An 18,500-nucleotide genomic window follows, 5' to 3' on the forward strand; every position below is an offset into this window, starting at 1 on the left:
ACAACCTTCCAGTAGCTAGGACTACAGGTTTGTATCACACCAAGGCCCAGTTCACATTCTTTAATGTTCCCAATGCAAATTTCATTTCACTTCTAATGAAAAACTTTAAAGTCTCAACTGGCAGTTATCTAAGCCACTTCACGGGTTACACAAATCTTAGCCAGCTAAGGCCTCGTCCATCCCTGTCCTCTGGCCCAACTTGTGGAATGAGGCAGTTGTGCTGTCCTTCACCTCTATCCCCAACTGGTCTGCACCTTAGCATCCCTGTTTCCCATGACCTATCTTCTTGTAGGTATCTTAACTGCTGTGTGTGTGTGTGCCCATGTGTATGTGCGTGTAAGGAAGTCCAATGGCGACTTTCGGGAATGGGTTCATTCCTTCTACCATTGTTTCGGGGATCTGAGGTCTTAAGTCTATAAACATGCGGCTCATAGCTTCAGCCTGCCTGTCTACCATGTCCCAGGAACTTTCCTGACTGCCTACTCGGTACTAGGTTACAGGCACTGCCCCAACACCGGTCTAACTAAGTGGGTTCTCGGAATAGAACTTAGGTCCTCATGGCTGTACAGCAAGCACTTCACTGAGCCATCGCCCTCCTGCACAACACTTACTCACGGCCTGGAAACAGCATCTTTTGTGCTGTGGTGAAGTCAGTCCTTCTACTTTCTAAACCGGAATAAACATTTTACTCTTTACATTCTTGTTGCTGTTGAAGATAGGGGTGGTGATGGTGTGTACGTTTCCTTGAGACAGGGTCTCACTGTGCAGCACTGGCTACACTGGATGTTATGTCGATCAGACTGGTCTTGAACACAGAGATCTGCCTGCCTCTGCCTCCTAAATGCTACTCTGTATTTTCGATGTCACTCTGAGCTGGTGACACAGACCTGTACTCACAGGTACCTGGGAGGCTGAGGCAGAAGAATCACAAATTCAAGACTGCCTACACAACTTAGTGACAACCTGTTAAAATAAAAACATGTTTAAAGAGCGGCAGCTCAGTGGAAGAGTGCTAGCCTAGCAGTTAGAGGTCCTGGGCTCAATCCCCATGGTGGTAGGACCAGCGTCAAGAAATATTTGAGATCACTGTTATATACATGCAGGTTTGTTCTGGTGTCATTTCCATGACGACGTCTTCACCCTGCTACACTGTCTCCTCTCTTATGTCTTTTTATTGGAGGAATTGATTCCATTGATGTTGAGATATTAAAGAATAGTGATTGTTTTTTCCTGTTATTTTTGTTGTTAGAGGTGGAATTATTATTTGTGTGGCTCTCTTTTTTTGGGTTTGTTGCAAGAAGATTACTTTCTTGCTTTTTCTAAGGTTGTAGTTTCCTTTGTGTTGGAGTTTTCCATCTATTTTCCTTTTTTAGGGCTGGATTTGCAGAAAGATATTGTGTAAATGTGGTTTTGTCATGAAATAACTTGGTTTCTCCATCTATGTTAATTGACAGTTCTGCTGGATATAGCAGCCTGGGCTGGCATTTGTGTTCTCGTAGGAGACCCTAAGACATCTGTCCAGGATCTTCTGGTTTTCATAATCTCTGGTGAAAAGTCTGGTGTGATTCTGATAGATCTGTTTTTATGTTTTAATATTCTTTCTTTGTTTTGTGCATTTGGTGTTTTGACTATTATGTGATGGGAGGAATTTCTTTTCTGGTCCAATCTATCTGGAGTTCTGTAGGCTTCTTGTATGTTCATGGGCATCTCTTTCTTTAGGTTAGGGAAGTTTTCTTCTATGATTTTGTCTTTACCAAGTTTTCTCGAGTTCCGCTGGTGGCATCTGAGTGTCCTGAATGGCGCTGGGAACCAGGTGACCAAGCTGAGCTATGCGCAGTACTCCAGTCGGGTTTCAGTCTCACTCCTGCTCACTATTTGTCCTTGTATCTGCATTCGCCAATCTCCTCTTTCAGTTTTCCATTCTTATAAAAGGTCCTGGAAGTTTATCACTCGGAGACAAGAGGCAACACAAGCACACACTTTGCTGACTGGGTGGAAAGAGGTCACTCAGCTCCCCCAGACTGTACGTCACTCATCAGTCACAGCGCAAGCAGAAGATGGGAATGTGTTGCTAGGCTATGCAGTTTAAGTCACAGTAACAAAGGAGTACACTGGTGGTAAAGCATTGTTTTGAAATTTCTGTGTTGTATTTTAAAACTCTAACTTAACTATTAACAGAAACACGAGCTGTTTCACGTTTCCATCCACTCAAACTAACATGTTTCAATTAAAGTACGGTATTCAATTATAAAGACGTTAGCTTACATTAAGGCTTCTGAGGTGAACTGATGGGGTCTGTGCCCCATGGTGGGAAATATTTAGAAACTGCTAGGGAGGACGATTTGGATACCTTATGCTCACGTGTGGCCACCCCACCCCAGTGTGACGGGGCTTCAGGGAATAGAGCAGTGCAGAGGACAGAGCTCTGCTGGTTGAATCAGGGGTCTCGGGAGTCAGGCCAGAGCTGGGCATCCCTCCCACCAAGGAAACAGACCAGGGTGACCCAGACTTCTCTGTCACCAGAACTGTGAGGACTAAATCTTATTAAAGACACACGATTTCGGGTAATTGTTATAATAAACTAGCAGAAAAAAATAAACTTCGAACAAAAACTATTATTGCTTCTTCATAACAAGAATCTGGAATTCGCTCTTCGAAACAAACAAAGGTTAGGAAGAGTGGTACAAACTTGTAACCCCAGCACTTGAAATTACAAGTTGGAGGCTGGCTCTCCTGGTTGTCACGTCCTTCCCCATCTCTACCAAACTTAACACAAACTAGAGTTATCCAAGAAACAACTGGCAGTGTCTCTGTAAGATTGTCACATGGGTGAGTCTATGGAACTTTTTCTTAATCAGTGATTAATGTGGGAGCGCAGTCTATGGCAGGTGGTGCCACCCCTGGCTTGGTACAATAGGGAAGTTCTCAGTCCGACAGGAAAGGAGGCTGAGATCCCAGCACTAAGGAGGCAGAGGCCAGTGTATCTGAGTGGAGGCCAGGACAGCCATAGCTACACAGTGAGAGCCTGTCTCAAAAACAAACAAAAGTATTCTATGGGGCTGGAGAGAAGGCCCAGCAATTCTCAGCACCCATATGACAACTGTCTGTAACTCCACGTCCAGAAAACCCAACATCCTCCCTCATACAGATATACATGCAGGCAAAACATCACTGCACATGGGGAGTGTCTTAGTCAGGATTCCTATTCCTGCACAAATGTCAGGACCAGGAAGCAAGTTGGGGAGGAAAAGACTTATTCAGCTATTGTTGTTCATCACTAAAGGAAGTCAGTCAGGACTGGAACTCAAGCAGGTCAGGGAATAGGAGCTGATGCAGAGCCCATGGTGGGATGTTACTTACTGGCTTGCTTCTCCTGGCTTGCTCAGCTTGCTTTCTTATAGAACCCAAGACCACCAGATCAGGGACTGCACCAACCACAATGGCCTGGGTCCTCCCATCTTGATCACTAATTGAGAAAATGCCTTATAGCTGGATCTCATGGAGGCATTTCCTCAGGGGAGGCTCCTTTCTCTGTGATAACTCCAGCTTGTGTCAAGTTGACCCACAAAACCAGCCAGTACAGGGAGCAACCTAGGTCTCTGATTCAGTTCCTGACTTGAAGTTCCAGCCTTGAGTTCCTGCCCTGACTTCCCTCAATGAGGGACTGAGAACTGTAAGCTGAAATTAACCCTTTCTTCCTCAGGCTGTTTCGGTCAGGGTCATGTTTTGTACAAATACAAAATTATGTCCATACATTTGATTTCTCTATTCCTATCTATTATTACATTCTACCCCAAGTATGTAATAATATGGTTGAGAAGTTTCTCAGATGAAAGGGACCATGCAAGCACAGAGTGCACACAGTAGACTCTACACAGTTATCACTTCTTGAGGGAGGGTCACTCTCTACCCAACACTGAAGGCTGCTAACTGATTTAACATGGCTTAGTTCCTAGAAGTCAGAGTAAAGCCAAGTAAAACCCTGCTCAAAGACTATCACCAGAGAGTGTGTATACTAGATAATGTTCAACCCACAACAATTAACTGCATTGGTCCTTTTAACGGTGGTCAGAGCTGTTAATTAGTTCAAAAGACGATTTAGTAAGACTTCCTAGCTTGGACATTTTAAATTTCTCTCAGAAGAAAATACTAACAAATTCTAAAACATTCGGGTCTGAGCTTCCAAGTCATTTCCCTCCGTACACTCTGTCCTATATTGGGTCAGGTTCTCAGTACACACGCCTGTTTTATTACACGGACTTTTGCTACATTTTAGTAACGACTATGTAAAGACCGTCTTTCCCCACTACTGGAAGTGGGACGGTAGTAAAAGTCTGTATTCACTCCAACAGTTCTTACTTAAAAATAGCGAGTGAGTGACTGGAGAATAAACAAGTGCAAAATGGCGCTTTGTGCTCGAGTACAGTTCTGACCACCATGCTGCAGTCCCCATCCACCCGGAATGTCTAAGTTTTCACTGGATCCTCAGGCTGGTCATCAGTTATGCTTCTAAGTCTCCACCACCTTCCCCTACCACGGCAAAATTATCTGGCATTTTTTCCTTAGCCAATCCACCAACTTCACACTCAAAGTGATCTACTTCATTTTGTTATTAGAAAGCAGTGACAACAGGAAGGGCATATTAAAGGAACACTTTCCCTCCGCATTTGCCACTGTTCCTGGGAAAGATGAATCCATGCGCTTCTTCACCCCACACGTGCTGTCCTACACAGCTCGGTAATGGAAATGTAGCATGAGCGTACAGCATCTATACACAACTGTCTATCACCCTAACGTCCCTGTTTGCAATCACCACCTTGGATTTCACTCTTGGATTTCAAACAGAGCCTCAAGAAAATTACACCCACTACTATAGCTACCTGACTATGTGTCAAGACTGCTCTCCCCCAGGAGGGTAACTGTAGAACTAGCCACACTTCACTTTCAAGACAACCAAGGCACAGGGATACTAGGAAACTTAGCACAAGACCATAAAACATACGTGATGTCAAGCTAGTGTTCACACACATGTGGTAATAAGATAATATGATGTTTTACTATTAAAGAGAACTGGTGGGGGGAAAAATCTTCCAAAGTGGTTCTGACAAACAACTAAATCAAAGATTTCTGACTAACTAAACACTACAATTCAAACATCTTAAATTATTTCTCACATTCATGTTTTAGGTTTGCACAGTAATTGAAGGCTAACTTTTATTCGATTTGAGAGGTCTTCCTGTTGGGTCTCAAACCAGAGACACATGCTGAGGGGGGGCATTTCACATATCAGTGTGGCTCTGACCTCCAAGATCTCTCTGATCCCTCAGTTACAGGGTCTGGCTGGCATACTCCACCCTCTGCCCTAAAGTTCTCCAGACAGGGGGCTGGGCCGCCCTTCCCCCAGCTGCCCTTCCCTATATAACAGCCATTTTGGTTACAGCTTTTTGTACCTTTGGGCCTCCTGGCTGCTGCACCCTTCTCCCCCCACCCTCTCCCCAACATGGCCCAGCTCAGGGATATGTCCACTCTGGACTCTCCTAGAGGTCCCTGCTTCTGGCTAAACTCACCCAATATCTAGAACAACCTTCTCCTCCACCATACCTAGAAACAGCCACGTTTCCTTCCTTTTCATTTATTTTTTTTTTATTCACTTACTATGTAGTAAGATATACTATAACTTATAGTAAGGATAACCTTTTTTGGGAGGTCTGACTGTGTAGCCCCAGTGACTTTGAACTTGCTATGTAGAGCAGGATGACCCAGGACTCAGGGATATATAGGCCTCTGACTCCCAAATGCGGAAATAAAACCGACTTTCTACTAACTGCCAGAGATATTTAACCAAAAAACCGACTTTAAGAAATAGGTGACGAATCTAAGTTAAGTGGGAATAAAAATAAAGCTGTTCTACAAAACACACAACTCTGGCCACATTTTAAACTAAGTTCTTAACTGCTGGCAAAAAAAAAAAAAAAAAAAAAAAGGGATTTGTCTAGTCAGTTCGCTCTGATGCCAGTACAGTCCATACAGAAGCATTAAATGTACGGCTTATAAAACATCTTCATACTTAACCTTTTATAATATTACTAACATTGATACACGGTGGTCAAAAAGAGATTCACTACCTTTCTAACGCGGCAGAGAATAAATGAGCGCTGGTTGGCTTAACTTCATAAAAGACATTTTTCATGTTACAAAATACTGTTTCTCTAGTTCAGCTTCTCAAAGTGTACAAAACCACTGGCGGTCACCACAGATGTTAACACTCATGTTTGCTGATGTCGTCCTCCCAATCACTCTATCAGCGAGGCCATAGATTACCCTCACTCTACAGATGAGGAGGACGGTCCAGTGTCACACAGCTAGTCTATGGCACAGCCAGGAGCCTGCCACAGGGGGCTTCCAGACCCACAGAACTTATCACCACACCATCTAAAAACAGTCAGTTTTAAAACGGATACAGCGCTTGCTTGCCTTTTTCCAAGTTATTTTTAAGCTTTATAAAATTTTAAGTCGGAACCCCAAAATTACATTAAGGAACATTACACCAGAAGGCACTTACCCAATAGAAACCTACAATCGATTAACTTGGCACTTTTTTGTGTTTCACTTATAACTCTGGGTGTTCTATTATGGAAAAAGATACCCAAAACATCATTATACAGATGCTTTAAATGTCAACCTTAAAATACCTGATACATTTTTTAAAGTTACAATTGTTACAAAGTATACAAAGATACAGAGCTAAGATCATAAATTTTGGAGCAGATGTTCCTGCTGCTTTTTTTCAGATTGGTAATCTAGACAAGTTGTAAAGGTCACCCAGGGCTGATCTCATGCACCTAGGCAGGAGACAAGTCTCAATCCTGAATCATTGCAGGGTACAGATCTCACATCTACAAACCCAACACTCAGAAAGCGAAGGCAGAAGGGTTCCCATGCATTCAAAGTCAACCTGAGCTATGCAGTGAGTGTCGTATTAACCTTGCTTGGAGTGACATACCAACGTAAAATATTCTCACTCAAGGAGGTTAGAGACAGCTCAGCGTTTAAGAGTGTTAGCTACTCTCCCAGAGGACCAGGGTTTGATTCTCAGCACCCACATGGCAGCGCTTGCAACGGACCCAAACTGCTGTCCCCACTACAGTGGAGCTGTGAGCTTTCGTTCTAGCCCTGGGGAGCTGGCCTCAGGAGGCTCTCTGGGCCAGGAAGGCCGGTCAGCTTCAGTCACCTATATATACACAAGAGCAAATAAGCTCTCGAAAAACCAATGTTCTACTCATTCCAGACACACTGCCCAAAGCAAAATTACCTAGTTATCAGAACAGACTACATGAAAACAAGAAACCTTGACAGTATTGAGTACAGAGGCAAAGGGACTAACAGAAACTCCTATACAATGTTGAACGGAAGGCAAAATGACTCTGGACAAACTTGGCTATTTCTTATAACTTTCAGCTTAAGTTTCAGGCCCAGCCACCCCCTCTTTGGTAGTTATCAAAGAGAAATGGGAAATTATGTCTGCACGCTTTTATGACATTATTCATAATCTCCAAAAACTGGAAACAACCCAAATGTCTTCAATCACAATAAAATTATGGTGCATATTCAAGCTGGGTGGTGGTGCACACCTTTGATCCCACTCTGGAGGCAGAGGCAGGTGGCCCTCTGAGTTCGAGGCCAGCCTTGTCTACAGAGCTCCAGGACAAACAGGGCTATTCAAGAAACCTTGGTATTCCCATCTCCTCCCCCACAAAACCCACTAGAATACACATCTATTCCACAGATTAACATTCCACACTACGAACATGTTCTATGGACCAAAGAGTCAAATTGTATCAAGCAACCACATTCAAACAGATGTTCCCCTTATAAGGCTCCCCAGAAAAGGCAAACCAGCAATGGCTTAAGGGCCTCAAGCTGCGGAGCTAGGCGGATTATGGAGAAATACAAAGAAACTTGGGGCCTATTTCTATTTCTTGATTATGGTAGTTTAACATGACTGTAAAGCTACCAAAACCCAAAACATTACATTCAACAACTATTTTTGTTTTATGTAAATTATATCCAAACATATGTGCACATTAAGAGAAACAGCAGGGCTGGAAATATAACTTAGCTGGTAGAGTACCTCACATGCAGAAGCCCCGAGCTTGGTCGCCAACACCACATAAGCTGGGCATGGCGATGCATGTCTGTAATTCCACATATGGAAGACAGAGGAAGAGGATCAAATGTCCAAGGTCTTCCTCAGCCACACAAGAGTTCTAGGCCAGTCTCTGCTGAACGAGACACTACTTAAGACAAACAGAACAGTAGTAGTGTGAAAAGATGCTGGGTACGCAGTGTTTACAGACTAATACAGTAATTATTTTGGCGGGCCTAGCATGAGGTAGGGTTTCTCTCTGTAGCCCTGGCTGTCCAGAACTTGCTTTGTAGACCAGGCTAGCCTAACCCAAATACAGCTACCTCAGCCTTCTGAGTGCTGGGATTAAAGGCATGGGCCACCACACTCGGCTAGTATAGTAATTTTGATAATAAACTGTATGTATTTCAAAAACTAATTACGATAGGGATTTGCAATTACAAACTCAAGTGCAAAATGTCACATCTTAGAACAAAAGTTTATTAAAGCTTGTGGGATGGCTCAACAGTTGAGAGGAATGGCTGCTGGTTCAGAGGAGCAGGGTTTAATTCTCAACACCCACATGGTAGGAGGTATACATGGTGCACGGACGTACATGAGACATTAGGATGCATAAGGTGAAACAGATCTTTTAAAAGGATAGTGAGTTATTTAAAAACACCTTGCACAATATTTACTTCACTCCAGGCATTACTACTCTTTACTACTCTTATTTGGGTGAAATTATTAAGTATCCTTTACCCCTAACTGAGGGTCTAGCTCAGGGTCAGAGAGTTCTTGCTCAATTAGCATCTGTGAGGCCATGGTTTTGAGTATTAGTATCGAAAACAAGCAAGAAATCCAAATACATTAGCTTTTTCCCCTCAAAGTCTTTTCATGAGTTTCTAACCAGCCTCATGTTTTGATGTGCCAAGAAATAATCTTACCTCACTCCTTTATTATAAATGAATATAAAACACCTGCTCTTATAAAACAGATTAAGTAGGGAATTAAATTACCACTGGCTATAAATTTCTCAAATCTCTGAAATACCATCATCCACTTACCGGTCAGCTGCATTTCAGAAATCTCAGGAAAATAGTGGTTAAATAGCTCTTTGTTACATTAGAGGCAGGTATGTGTTTCAGAGTTAAGGGAGGGGGTGGGAACGCGTGGTAATCCAAGCTAAACTCCTTTTGGGGCGTACAATTCTGCACTCCCAAATAGGAAACAGTATTCTCCACTGTTCTTTGGACACCTTCCTCCTCTGCAGTGCACAGCCGGACATGGTCAATGCTGACAAAGCGTCGTCTCTGTACTTGTATAGCACGAAGAGTTTATATAAAGCACCTGTGTCCGTAACTCAGGTCTCAACAAAACCTGTGAAAGGGTCTTTTCAATTTACTACAACTATCCCTGAGCATGTCCGTCTGTGTGCTCTCAGAGCATGCGTGTGCTGGAGGTGTGCACATGTGCATGTGTGAAGGTCAGAGGGTAGCTTATAAGAGTCAGCTCTCTCCTTCACCATCTAAGTCCTGTGGGCTGGACTCACATGTCAGGCCTGGCAGCAGGTCTTTACCTGTTGGGCTAAGGCCCTCTATACTTTTTGACACAGGGTCTCATGGAGCCCAAACTGGCCTCAAACTCACTATGTAGTAACTCTGGCCTTGACTACAGCTTTCCAGGTCCACATGATGACTTCTGTGTAAGTTAAGACCCCACCTTGGAAGGCTGGATTGGTTGTTCAAGGATCGCACAAACCAGGAAGAAGCAAGAGGGGTCAGAGGTGCAATTAGATCTGCTGGCAGACAGACAACACGTTCTTATCCTTACTGACTGGAGAGTATCCATTAGTACCTAAAGCAATATGAGGTCAGCTGACATTAGGGACAATCTACAGTCAATGTCTGAGAATGTTAATGTAGCTCTGTGCAAGGTGCACATCTCTAACTCTTATACTTGGGAAGTCAGGGCAAGAGGATCATCTACGTCCAGGAATTCCACGCCAGCCTGAGCAAAATAAGGAGGCCCCATCACGAAAATAATGTTAAAATAAAAACGTTCCCAACAGTCCAAGTAATCTTACACTGAATTTAAAGATACAGTCTATGAAAGAGAACTTACAAAAATATCAGGTACCACGTTGATAATTTTGCTTTGAAAGGCCAAGAGATGTTTTATCAAGGACTGTTTCCCAGTGTAGCTATGAGGTCTGGAAAAAGACACTTATCTTACACGTATCTTACTTGCATACTCCTTGAACTCTACACTTAGACATTCTGCACAATAAAGGAGTAAGAGGCCAGTCTGGCTGTCACCGACATTGAGACAACTGTAAAATCTGAATGTATTTGAATGTGTGCATATTTATAGAAAACGACAGTGTTCGGTCAATAGGAAATTCCCTGGAGGTGATAAAAATGTATTGCAACTGTCTAAGAGAGAAACCTTCATTTTTAGGCAGTCTGGGTTTGAGTATTTAAGGGCAAAAGGTCACGATGGCAACAACTTGCTCAACCAGCCCTAAGAGCTGTGCTTTCCAACAGTGAGATCGAACGACAAAGTGATACGGCCTTCTGTAAATAACTGAATAAAGAAAAAGGTAGCCTTTGCCTTAAAAATAAGTTAGCTCTAGTTGTAATCAGACTTTTTCTTTCTTTTTTGTAGAAAATTGGGACATAAAACTTGGCAGAGGGAAATATGAACAGCAAAGCCTACCCACCCCCCTTTAATCCCAGCACTCAGGAAGGCAAAGACAGGAAGATTTCCCTGAGTAGATCAGGCCAGTATGGTATACCTAGTGGCAGCCTATCCCCCACCCTCCTTTTTTAAAAGGGAACAAATACCATATACCTCCAAAATAGTTCATACTTACTCTGAATTTATAAAAAGCATAGTAAATTTTATATTGTCCTCTATTCTTAAGGAACTTAAAGTGTGTGTGTGTGTGTGTGTGTGTGTACGTAAATCATCTTGTTTTGGGGGTGAGCATGCCGCAGTCCATGTGCAAAGGTCAAAGAACAACTCAGAAGAGTTCCTCCTTAAACCACCCTCCGGAGTCCCAGGAACTGGACTCTGGTTGTGGTTTTTCAAGCTTGGTAGCAGGTGTTTTAACTACCACGCACCCTCTCTCTTGCTCAAAGAACTTCTAAGATTTTAGGAAACAGATAAAGTTCAACAGTGAATGCCTATGGATTCAGTCACAGTACGGAAACACTTAGGCAGCTTGCTATCAGGTTTAACTAGGACTCGACTCACTTCAGTTGATTGGCCAGCTGCTCTTCCAGAGACTTAAAAACATGACTTATAACACAGTTCAGCTGGAGTCAGTGACACATTATCCACAAAGTCACTTGTGAGACTTCAAAGGAGGAAAGAGGATTTCCCAGCATGGACACCATTCTACAAAACAAGTAAGTCCTTCTCCCTCAGGGAGGCATATGCATGAAAAGGGAGAGAGAGCTGTACAGTTCTCTCTGTACAGCTTCTCTGCTTCTCTCCTGTGTGCATCTGTCAGCCTCTCACTTAGTGTTGAAGGTGACAAAGGTCCTAATGTGTAGCACCATCATCGGGCTCTTGACTCAAACCTTGCTTTTAGAGTTCCTGGAGTTCAAACCTGGCTGTTTGCACTTCCGGGAGGTACAATAAATGCTTAAAAATCACAGTGAGTGGTGTGTGAATACCTTTCACAATATCTTAGTTTAGTTTAGATCATACATGCTAACTTCAAAACCTAACTGGATCCTCACTCCTCCCCCCCATCCTTGCCCCCCCACCCCCGTTTTGAGACCAGGTCTCATTCTGTAGACTTGGCCAACCTGGAACTTACTCAAAGACCCATTTGCCTGTGCCATTCCAAGTGCTGGGTGTGCAGTACCAGGCAGGGCAATTTTCAGATTTTAAGTCGGCTCCACTCATTTCTTCTTTATCGTAACTGAATCCCACGACTTCCCTTTAAATCTGTATCATGGGGATGTGATTTAACTTCAGACTCAGAGCTGGAAGAAATCGGTCATAGGCGGTGGATCCCTCCCTCTCTCCCAGCTCACAGAGCTAGCTGCTGAAACTTCCATTCATTAAGCTCCGCACTATCACGCATTCCTTACTCACCACTGAAAGTGAGTATTTCTAGAGAGACGCAAACCGAGTTGTTAGAAAGTCATCTAAAAGTGACTCTAAAACTTAGTGGACAAAAGCTCAGAGTACCTAGAGAAAAAGGAAAAACCAAACAGAACACCAATTAAGCATCCCCTTTGGTACCCAGAATCCTCAATGCTGATGAATCCCTGACTCTCACAGGTCTAATTGCTTTCCAGTGATCTCCAGAGGCATCCCAGCCAATTAAGCTTTCTTTTACAATTTATTTTTAGATATAATTGTTTTAAATTGTATCTTTTTTCATCTTATTTTTACAATCCTTATCCTTGATATAAGTTTTTTCTCTTAAAAACAAACAGACAAACAAGAAAACCTCAAAAACAACAACAACAAAAACTATACACACCAGACATGCTATGCATGGATCCCAGTATTTTCAGGGCCAGCCTGAGCTACATAGTGAGTTCCAGGCCAGCTCAGGATACATGAGATGCTGCTTCAAAACAAAACTAACACATGTTCAATGCATGGCATATACGTGTATGAAATTATCCTTATAGAACAGTACCATTTATACCCAAGTTAAAAGAAAATTAAACTACACACATCTAAATTTTCTTTTTTTTTTAACTTATTTGTTTTTGGGTTTTTTGAAACTGAATTTTTCTCTGTAGCTTGGTTGTCCTGGAATTTGCTCTGTAGACCAGACTGGCCTCAAACTCAAGAGATCCACCTGTCTCTGCTTCCTGGATGCTGGGATTAAAAGTATGTGCCACCACAGTGGCCGTTAACATTTTATTTTAATAAAAAAGACTATAGTAATATTTAAAGCCCTTATTTAAAGTGTTCTATATAGCATTTAAAGAAGGATAAAAAAAAAGCAGTTCTTCACATACATGGAGATGTACAATAATGAGACTGTCTACGATCAGCCTACACAGGCCAATCATAAAAGTTTCATCAAGCTATAAACCCCCAAAGCCCATTATCGCATTCACGGCATATACTTCTTGTTTTCTTTTAATGTCTAAAGCAGAATGACGAATGTGGTCCATGCTAAGACGTAAGAGTCTTTTCAGAGGTTGGGAATTAAAGTAATAAATCTGAGAATCAGGTTTAGATAACTACATTCCCTGGAATGCAAGTGTTCTTCAGAAAAGACTGAAACCAACTACAAGGATAACCGCTGACACACACCAAGAAAGCATCATCAATGCTCCCGACTTGGTCTGCTCCAGGAGGGACACCAGCTGTACAGTAAAACCTGCTGTACACAATGGCTGCTCCCTTCACTGCTCACCTGCATCTCTGAGGACCTAATGACAGCAAAGGTACCCCCTTTCCAGAGCTTCCACAACTCAAGGCATGAAAGGGAGGGTCAACCTGGGGTCTATTAACTCCAGGGAATCATGGGGTGCCGTGAATTGTAAAGCCTTTGCTAATCATCTACCCTCCAGTGAGGCTGACAGGGTCATCATACACAGTTAAGGCTGCCTGCAGTATACTGCCACTAACCGTTCCATGGCCCCGTAAGCCTGCTTCTGCTACATGCCCAGTACAGCTGTGCAATCTGAAGACACCAGACACCGTACCATCTCATCCCTAAAAAGACCTCCACCTCTTACCTAGACTCCTGTAGGCTGCTTTGATCTAGTCAGCCACTGTTGGCAAGAGTCATCGAGTTGGTCTTTTAATACCTTTGCTGATAACACGCAGGGCTTCAGAAGGCAGCCCATCCCAATGTTAAGACAAACCCGAAAAACTGCAAAAATTCCTTTCTAATTTGCCTGGTCTGATTTGTGGACATTTTAAATGGTATCCCACTCTTGTGTACTTGTCAAAAGTCTGCAATGCCTCCCCCATTTGGAACTTAGAACTCGAGAGAACTGGTCCAACTGAGGACAGGTACAAAATTCCTACACACAGAGGCATCCCTGTGTCCCCCTCGTTCCATGTAATTAATTAACATCGGCATGATTAAGATAGTTACTCAGAAGTATCAATCCTGTCTACAGACAGCTCATCCCCCAACAATTCTATTTATAATTGTGATTTCATAACACAGTCAGTCAAAGTGATGTAAATATAGTAGAAATCATTATTTATTCATTAAAGCCTGGCTTTTTGAGAATTCCAACTCGTCTAAGTCACCTTTGACAGATCTTTTATTGCATTACTTAAAAAAAAAAAAAAATTACCGTGTAGAGCTGGGCATGGGGAGGGCACCCCTTTAAATGCCACAACTCAGAAGCAGAGCAGGCTGGTCTACACGGCGGGTTCAAAGCCAGCCAGAGCTACATAGTGAGACTATAGTCTCGGATAACAAAACCAAAAAATTAACCAATCAAATAATTAAAAACGGCAATGTATCAGCAAGGTCCACTAATCACATATAAGGCACTCTGATACAAACTACCGGGTCCTTGTCAAACAGGAACCATATTGGGTAGTTTTCATCCCCAAGTGGAACTGGACAAAAAAGGTTGGTAAGTATTTTGCCAACAGTGATTAACTTGAATCACATTAAAAAAAAAAAAAAAAAAAAAAAAAAAGCAGTGAACCGACAGTTACTTGGTTGGTGGCTCTTTCTGGGCTGTCTCTGGCATCGACAACGGACAGTACTGGGAGGACCCTGCTACTGAGAGGCGGTACAACGAGCTCCTCTTTAGACCTCCAATAATTAAATTCCCTGCAGGGGCATTAAGTAGATTCACCTAATAAATGAAATCAGCCTAATTCCCAAATTGTATCAGGCTATTTCATTTAAGTTTATATGGTAAATAGGCAGTTCCCCTTCCTCCTTGATAAGAAATATATTTTCTGAGAGACGAATATTCCTTACTTTTCCAGGATGGCCTGAAGCATGAATACTGATTAAAACCAACTAACCCCGCCAAAAAGACATCCCCACACAAAACACCTTATCACTTCATTATCCCACAGCAGCAAGCACTTTGCAGGTCTGAAAGCTGTTCCTCAGATAAAAGCTCTCCCGATAAAATCATCATCTTATCTAGTCCGGTCCTTCTGCCAGGTGAAAACGGTTTGCCTTATCACAAAATGGGTAGTGCCATTTTCTCAAATATCCTGGGTGACAGCCCTGGCTTACAATCGAGGCAGAATCAATCCAGTATCCATGTGTACTCAAATAAATACTGTCAACTTCAACTCAGTTTAGTGTCTGCTTGAAAAGAAAAAAAAAAAGAAAAAAAGAACCACCAAAAAAACGAAGTTCTTTCATTGGCTTCTTAATGCTCGAAATAGCTCACTTCCAACTCAGAATACAGATACCAAGTTTGTGAAGCACTGCCCCACCCCTCGCAAGAGCTCAGAGTGGAACATTTCAGGGCACTCCATCACGTAGTACAGCTACAGAAACTTCATACCGACCGACGCCAGTGCACACTCTCCCCAATAAACAGCGTCATCCACACCCAGGTTCAATGAGGGTATGAGGCGTTAACACCTACAGACCCGTAATACCACATTCACAACTTTCACCTGCATACTCTCCTCCTCGTTGCTTTCAACAAGTCGTCCCGGGAATCCGCAGTTAACTATTTAGTAGGCTCGAATCACTACCTTATGTAAAAATCAAAATAACAAACAGGACGCGGAGGGGAGCGAGTCTATGCGCCCCGATAGCAACAAATTTCGCATTTTAAGCGCAGCACACGCCGGGTGCTAGGATCTCCCAATCCCACCCCTCCCCCCGCCGTCTTTCCTCCCCACCCCCTCCTCTCATTCTGGGAAGTCTTCATTGGAGGCATCAGGGGTGCTACTCACCGAGTTTTTCCACCAACTTCAGCATCACCCCTCCGATGTGCACCTCCCCGGTCACTCTGAGGGTGACATCACGGTTCAGGTCGGTGACATGGACGCTCAGTTCCCACGTCCCGTCCGCGTAGCAGCCATCTGGCATCCTTATCCCGTCCAGAGCCATGGCTCCTTCCTGCGAGCGCGGAGGAAATGGCTCTCGTCAGCGTCACTCCCCCAAAGGAAGACAAACCCCACCGAGTCCACGGCGCCGGCCGCAGCAAGGGAGAAGGCGGAGGAGCCGCGGCTAAGCGCGCACCCCCGAGGGCCCGGTTGCGGGCGCCTCGGCACCCAGACCGCGGCCTCCGCCCGCCGCACCCGCCTAGCGGACTCGGGCGCCTTCACCTGCCGCCGCTGCGCCCGGCCCGCTCCGCGCCTCCCCACCCGGCCCGGGTGACCGCGCTGCGCTGGCCCGCGCTCCGCTCCGCTCCGCCGCGTCCTCCCCGCGCTCTGTTCTCCCGCTGCGCCCCTCACCGTGCTCCTCCCGCCCGGCTCCCGCGGCAACAGGCGAGGCCGGCGGCGCCCGCGTCGCTGCTTCTGAGGGAAGCGAAGGCTCCCGCTGCGGCTAATGGAGTCCCGGCGCCGCGGCCCCCGCCCCACCCCCTCTCCCCGCCCCGGCCCCGGCCCCCGCCCCGCAGTACCGCCCGCAGCCGGCCTCCGCCCCCTCCTCTCCGGCTCTCCTCCCGCCGCGCTCCCGCGGGGGCCGCGCGCGCTCTGGTGGGGCCCGGGCGGCGCGCGCCTCGGGGGAGCGCCGCGGGGGGAGGCGGCGGCCGCAATCTCGGCCCTGCGGAGCGCTGCCCTTTTATGGAAATGAAGGACCAGGCGCAGGGATGGAATCCAACATCCGGGCTCTCGGCTGCGGAGCTGGGGAGGGGGGCGGGGGCGCGCGCGGGGCCGAGGCGGCGCCTGCAGCGGGGTCCCGGGTTCGTGCGTGAGAAGCAGCCTCGCCAAGTTCCCAGACCCCGGGACCTGTGCGTGGAACCCGGGCGCGAAGGCACCGCGCCGGGGAGCTAGGGAGAGAAGTTGGGATGCAGAAACTTTACGATGTCTGCCTTGAACATCCCACAAGAGTAGGAGAAAGGACAGAGGAGCGATGAGCCACAAAAGTTGCCTGGCAAGCAGGGTCCCCCTCCAATCCGCAGCTCCTGCGGGACCCCGAGAGATGGCGAGCATTACAAATCCCTCGGACACAAATGCCTGCCAGACCCAAGAGGGTGGCCCATGCGCTCCTGCTGGAAAAGGGGGACCACCCCCCACCCCCTCCCCGGGCAGTGGCTTACCCGAGACCGCTTCTCCACCCTCGCCAACTGTTTGCGCGTATTTGGGACTTTTCCTCCACAACTTAGAGGACTCAGTGTTCTGGTTGCACGCACATTCTCTTCCTCACCCTCCGACACACCTCGAAGACATTTAAGTAGCTCTGAACCGGTGTTCAGAGGACAGAACTTTTACCTGTTATAGACTTTGACTAGTGATAGAGAACGATCTCCGACAGCCCACTTCCACGTTCCCTTTAACTATTACACTCTGTTGAAAGGAACTGTTCAGAATCAGCAAGTCAGGGAGAGTCAGATAAGACACTGTAAAAGATCCAGGCTTTTAAAAAGTGTCTTGGACTTCTTGAACTGCCCTACACGCTTCAAAGGGGAAATCTACCGCGCAAACAACCCTTTGTTCATCCATACAACATCGAAAGAAAAAGCACAGTCGCCAGAAAGGAGTGGACACCCGTAAGGGAGTGAAAGCAGAAAAACTTAGTCAAATGCCAGAGGTTTGGGAGTGGAAAAAAAAGGGAAACCACTCATCTAACGCTAGCTAGTCATCATGGAGAAACTGATGCCTCTCTCTAAGCTTGCCTCTCTCCAGTTATTTCTACTTGTAGACGTTTGTGAGTGGTTTACTTAGAAACAGTGTTGTTCAGGGTGGAAACGGCGTTGATGAAATTATGTTGTTGGAAAAATATAGGAGAATGTTTTTTAATAATGTAGAGAATTAGTTGCGTGGGTAAAAGATAAAAAACAAAACAAAACAAAAAAACAAACAAACAAAACACTTTACAAACCAGGCGTAGTGGTGCATGCCTTTAATCCCAGCGCTCGGAAGACAGAGGCTGGCAGATCTTTCTGAGTTCAAAGCTAGCCAGGCCTACATAGTGAGTTCCAGGACAACCTGGACTATTAGAGAGACTCTGTCTCCAAAAAGCAAACAAACAAAGATCTGTAGAAAACCCCGTACGTGCCACTGTAAAATCAAGAACCCAACCATTTTTAAATATTTAGATTTTAAAAAAGATTAGGAGGAAAGTCCCCAAATGTTAATTATTTGGTGTTGTGGTCTTGAGGGGTTTTCTTTTGATTGGTTGGTTTTAGTCTTTCTTTTTCTAACCACCTCAAAACCTGCCACATCCTGGACTTTTCTGGCTACTGAGAACTGTATTCACTGCCGCAATCCTTCTCTGTGT

The 18,500-nt window shown here is 45.0% G+C and overlaps 1 protein-coding gene across 15 annotated transcripts in view; it reads right to left on the minus strand.

Moving 5' to 3' along the window:
• The window catches only part of Fermt2 (FERM domain containing kindlin 2), a 68,923-nt gene extending 52,168 nt beyond the window's left edge, over positions 1-16,755 (minus strand). For 6 of the 15 annotated variants that reach the window (XM_087585163.1, XM_087585162.1, XM_087585157.1 and 3 more), the window contains exons 1-2: positions 16,681-16,755; positions 16,010-16,175 (exon numbers count right to left, since the gene is read on the minus strand). In XM_087585163.1, the coding sequence (XP_087441289.1) occupies positions 16,010-16,166 (157 nt within the window). In that variant the 5' untranslated portion in view covers positions 16,167-16,175; positions 16,681-16,755. 15 annotated transcript variants of the gene reach the window in all.
• Between the last annotated feature and the right edge of the window lie 1,745 nt (positions 16,756-18,500).

The sequence above is a fragment of the Rattus norvegicus genome, chromosome 15 (genome assembly GCF_021556685.1).
Source record: "Rattus norvegicus strain SHRSP/BbbUtx chromosome 15, alternate assembly SHRSP_T2T, whole genome shotgun sequence".
Lineage (NCBI taxonomy): Eukaryota > Metazoa > Chordata > Mammalia > Rodentia > Muridae > Rattus > Rattus norvegicus.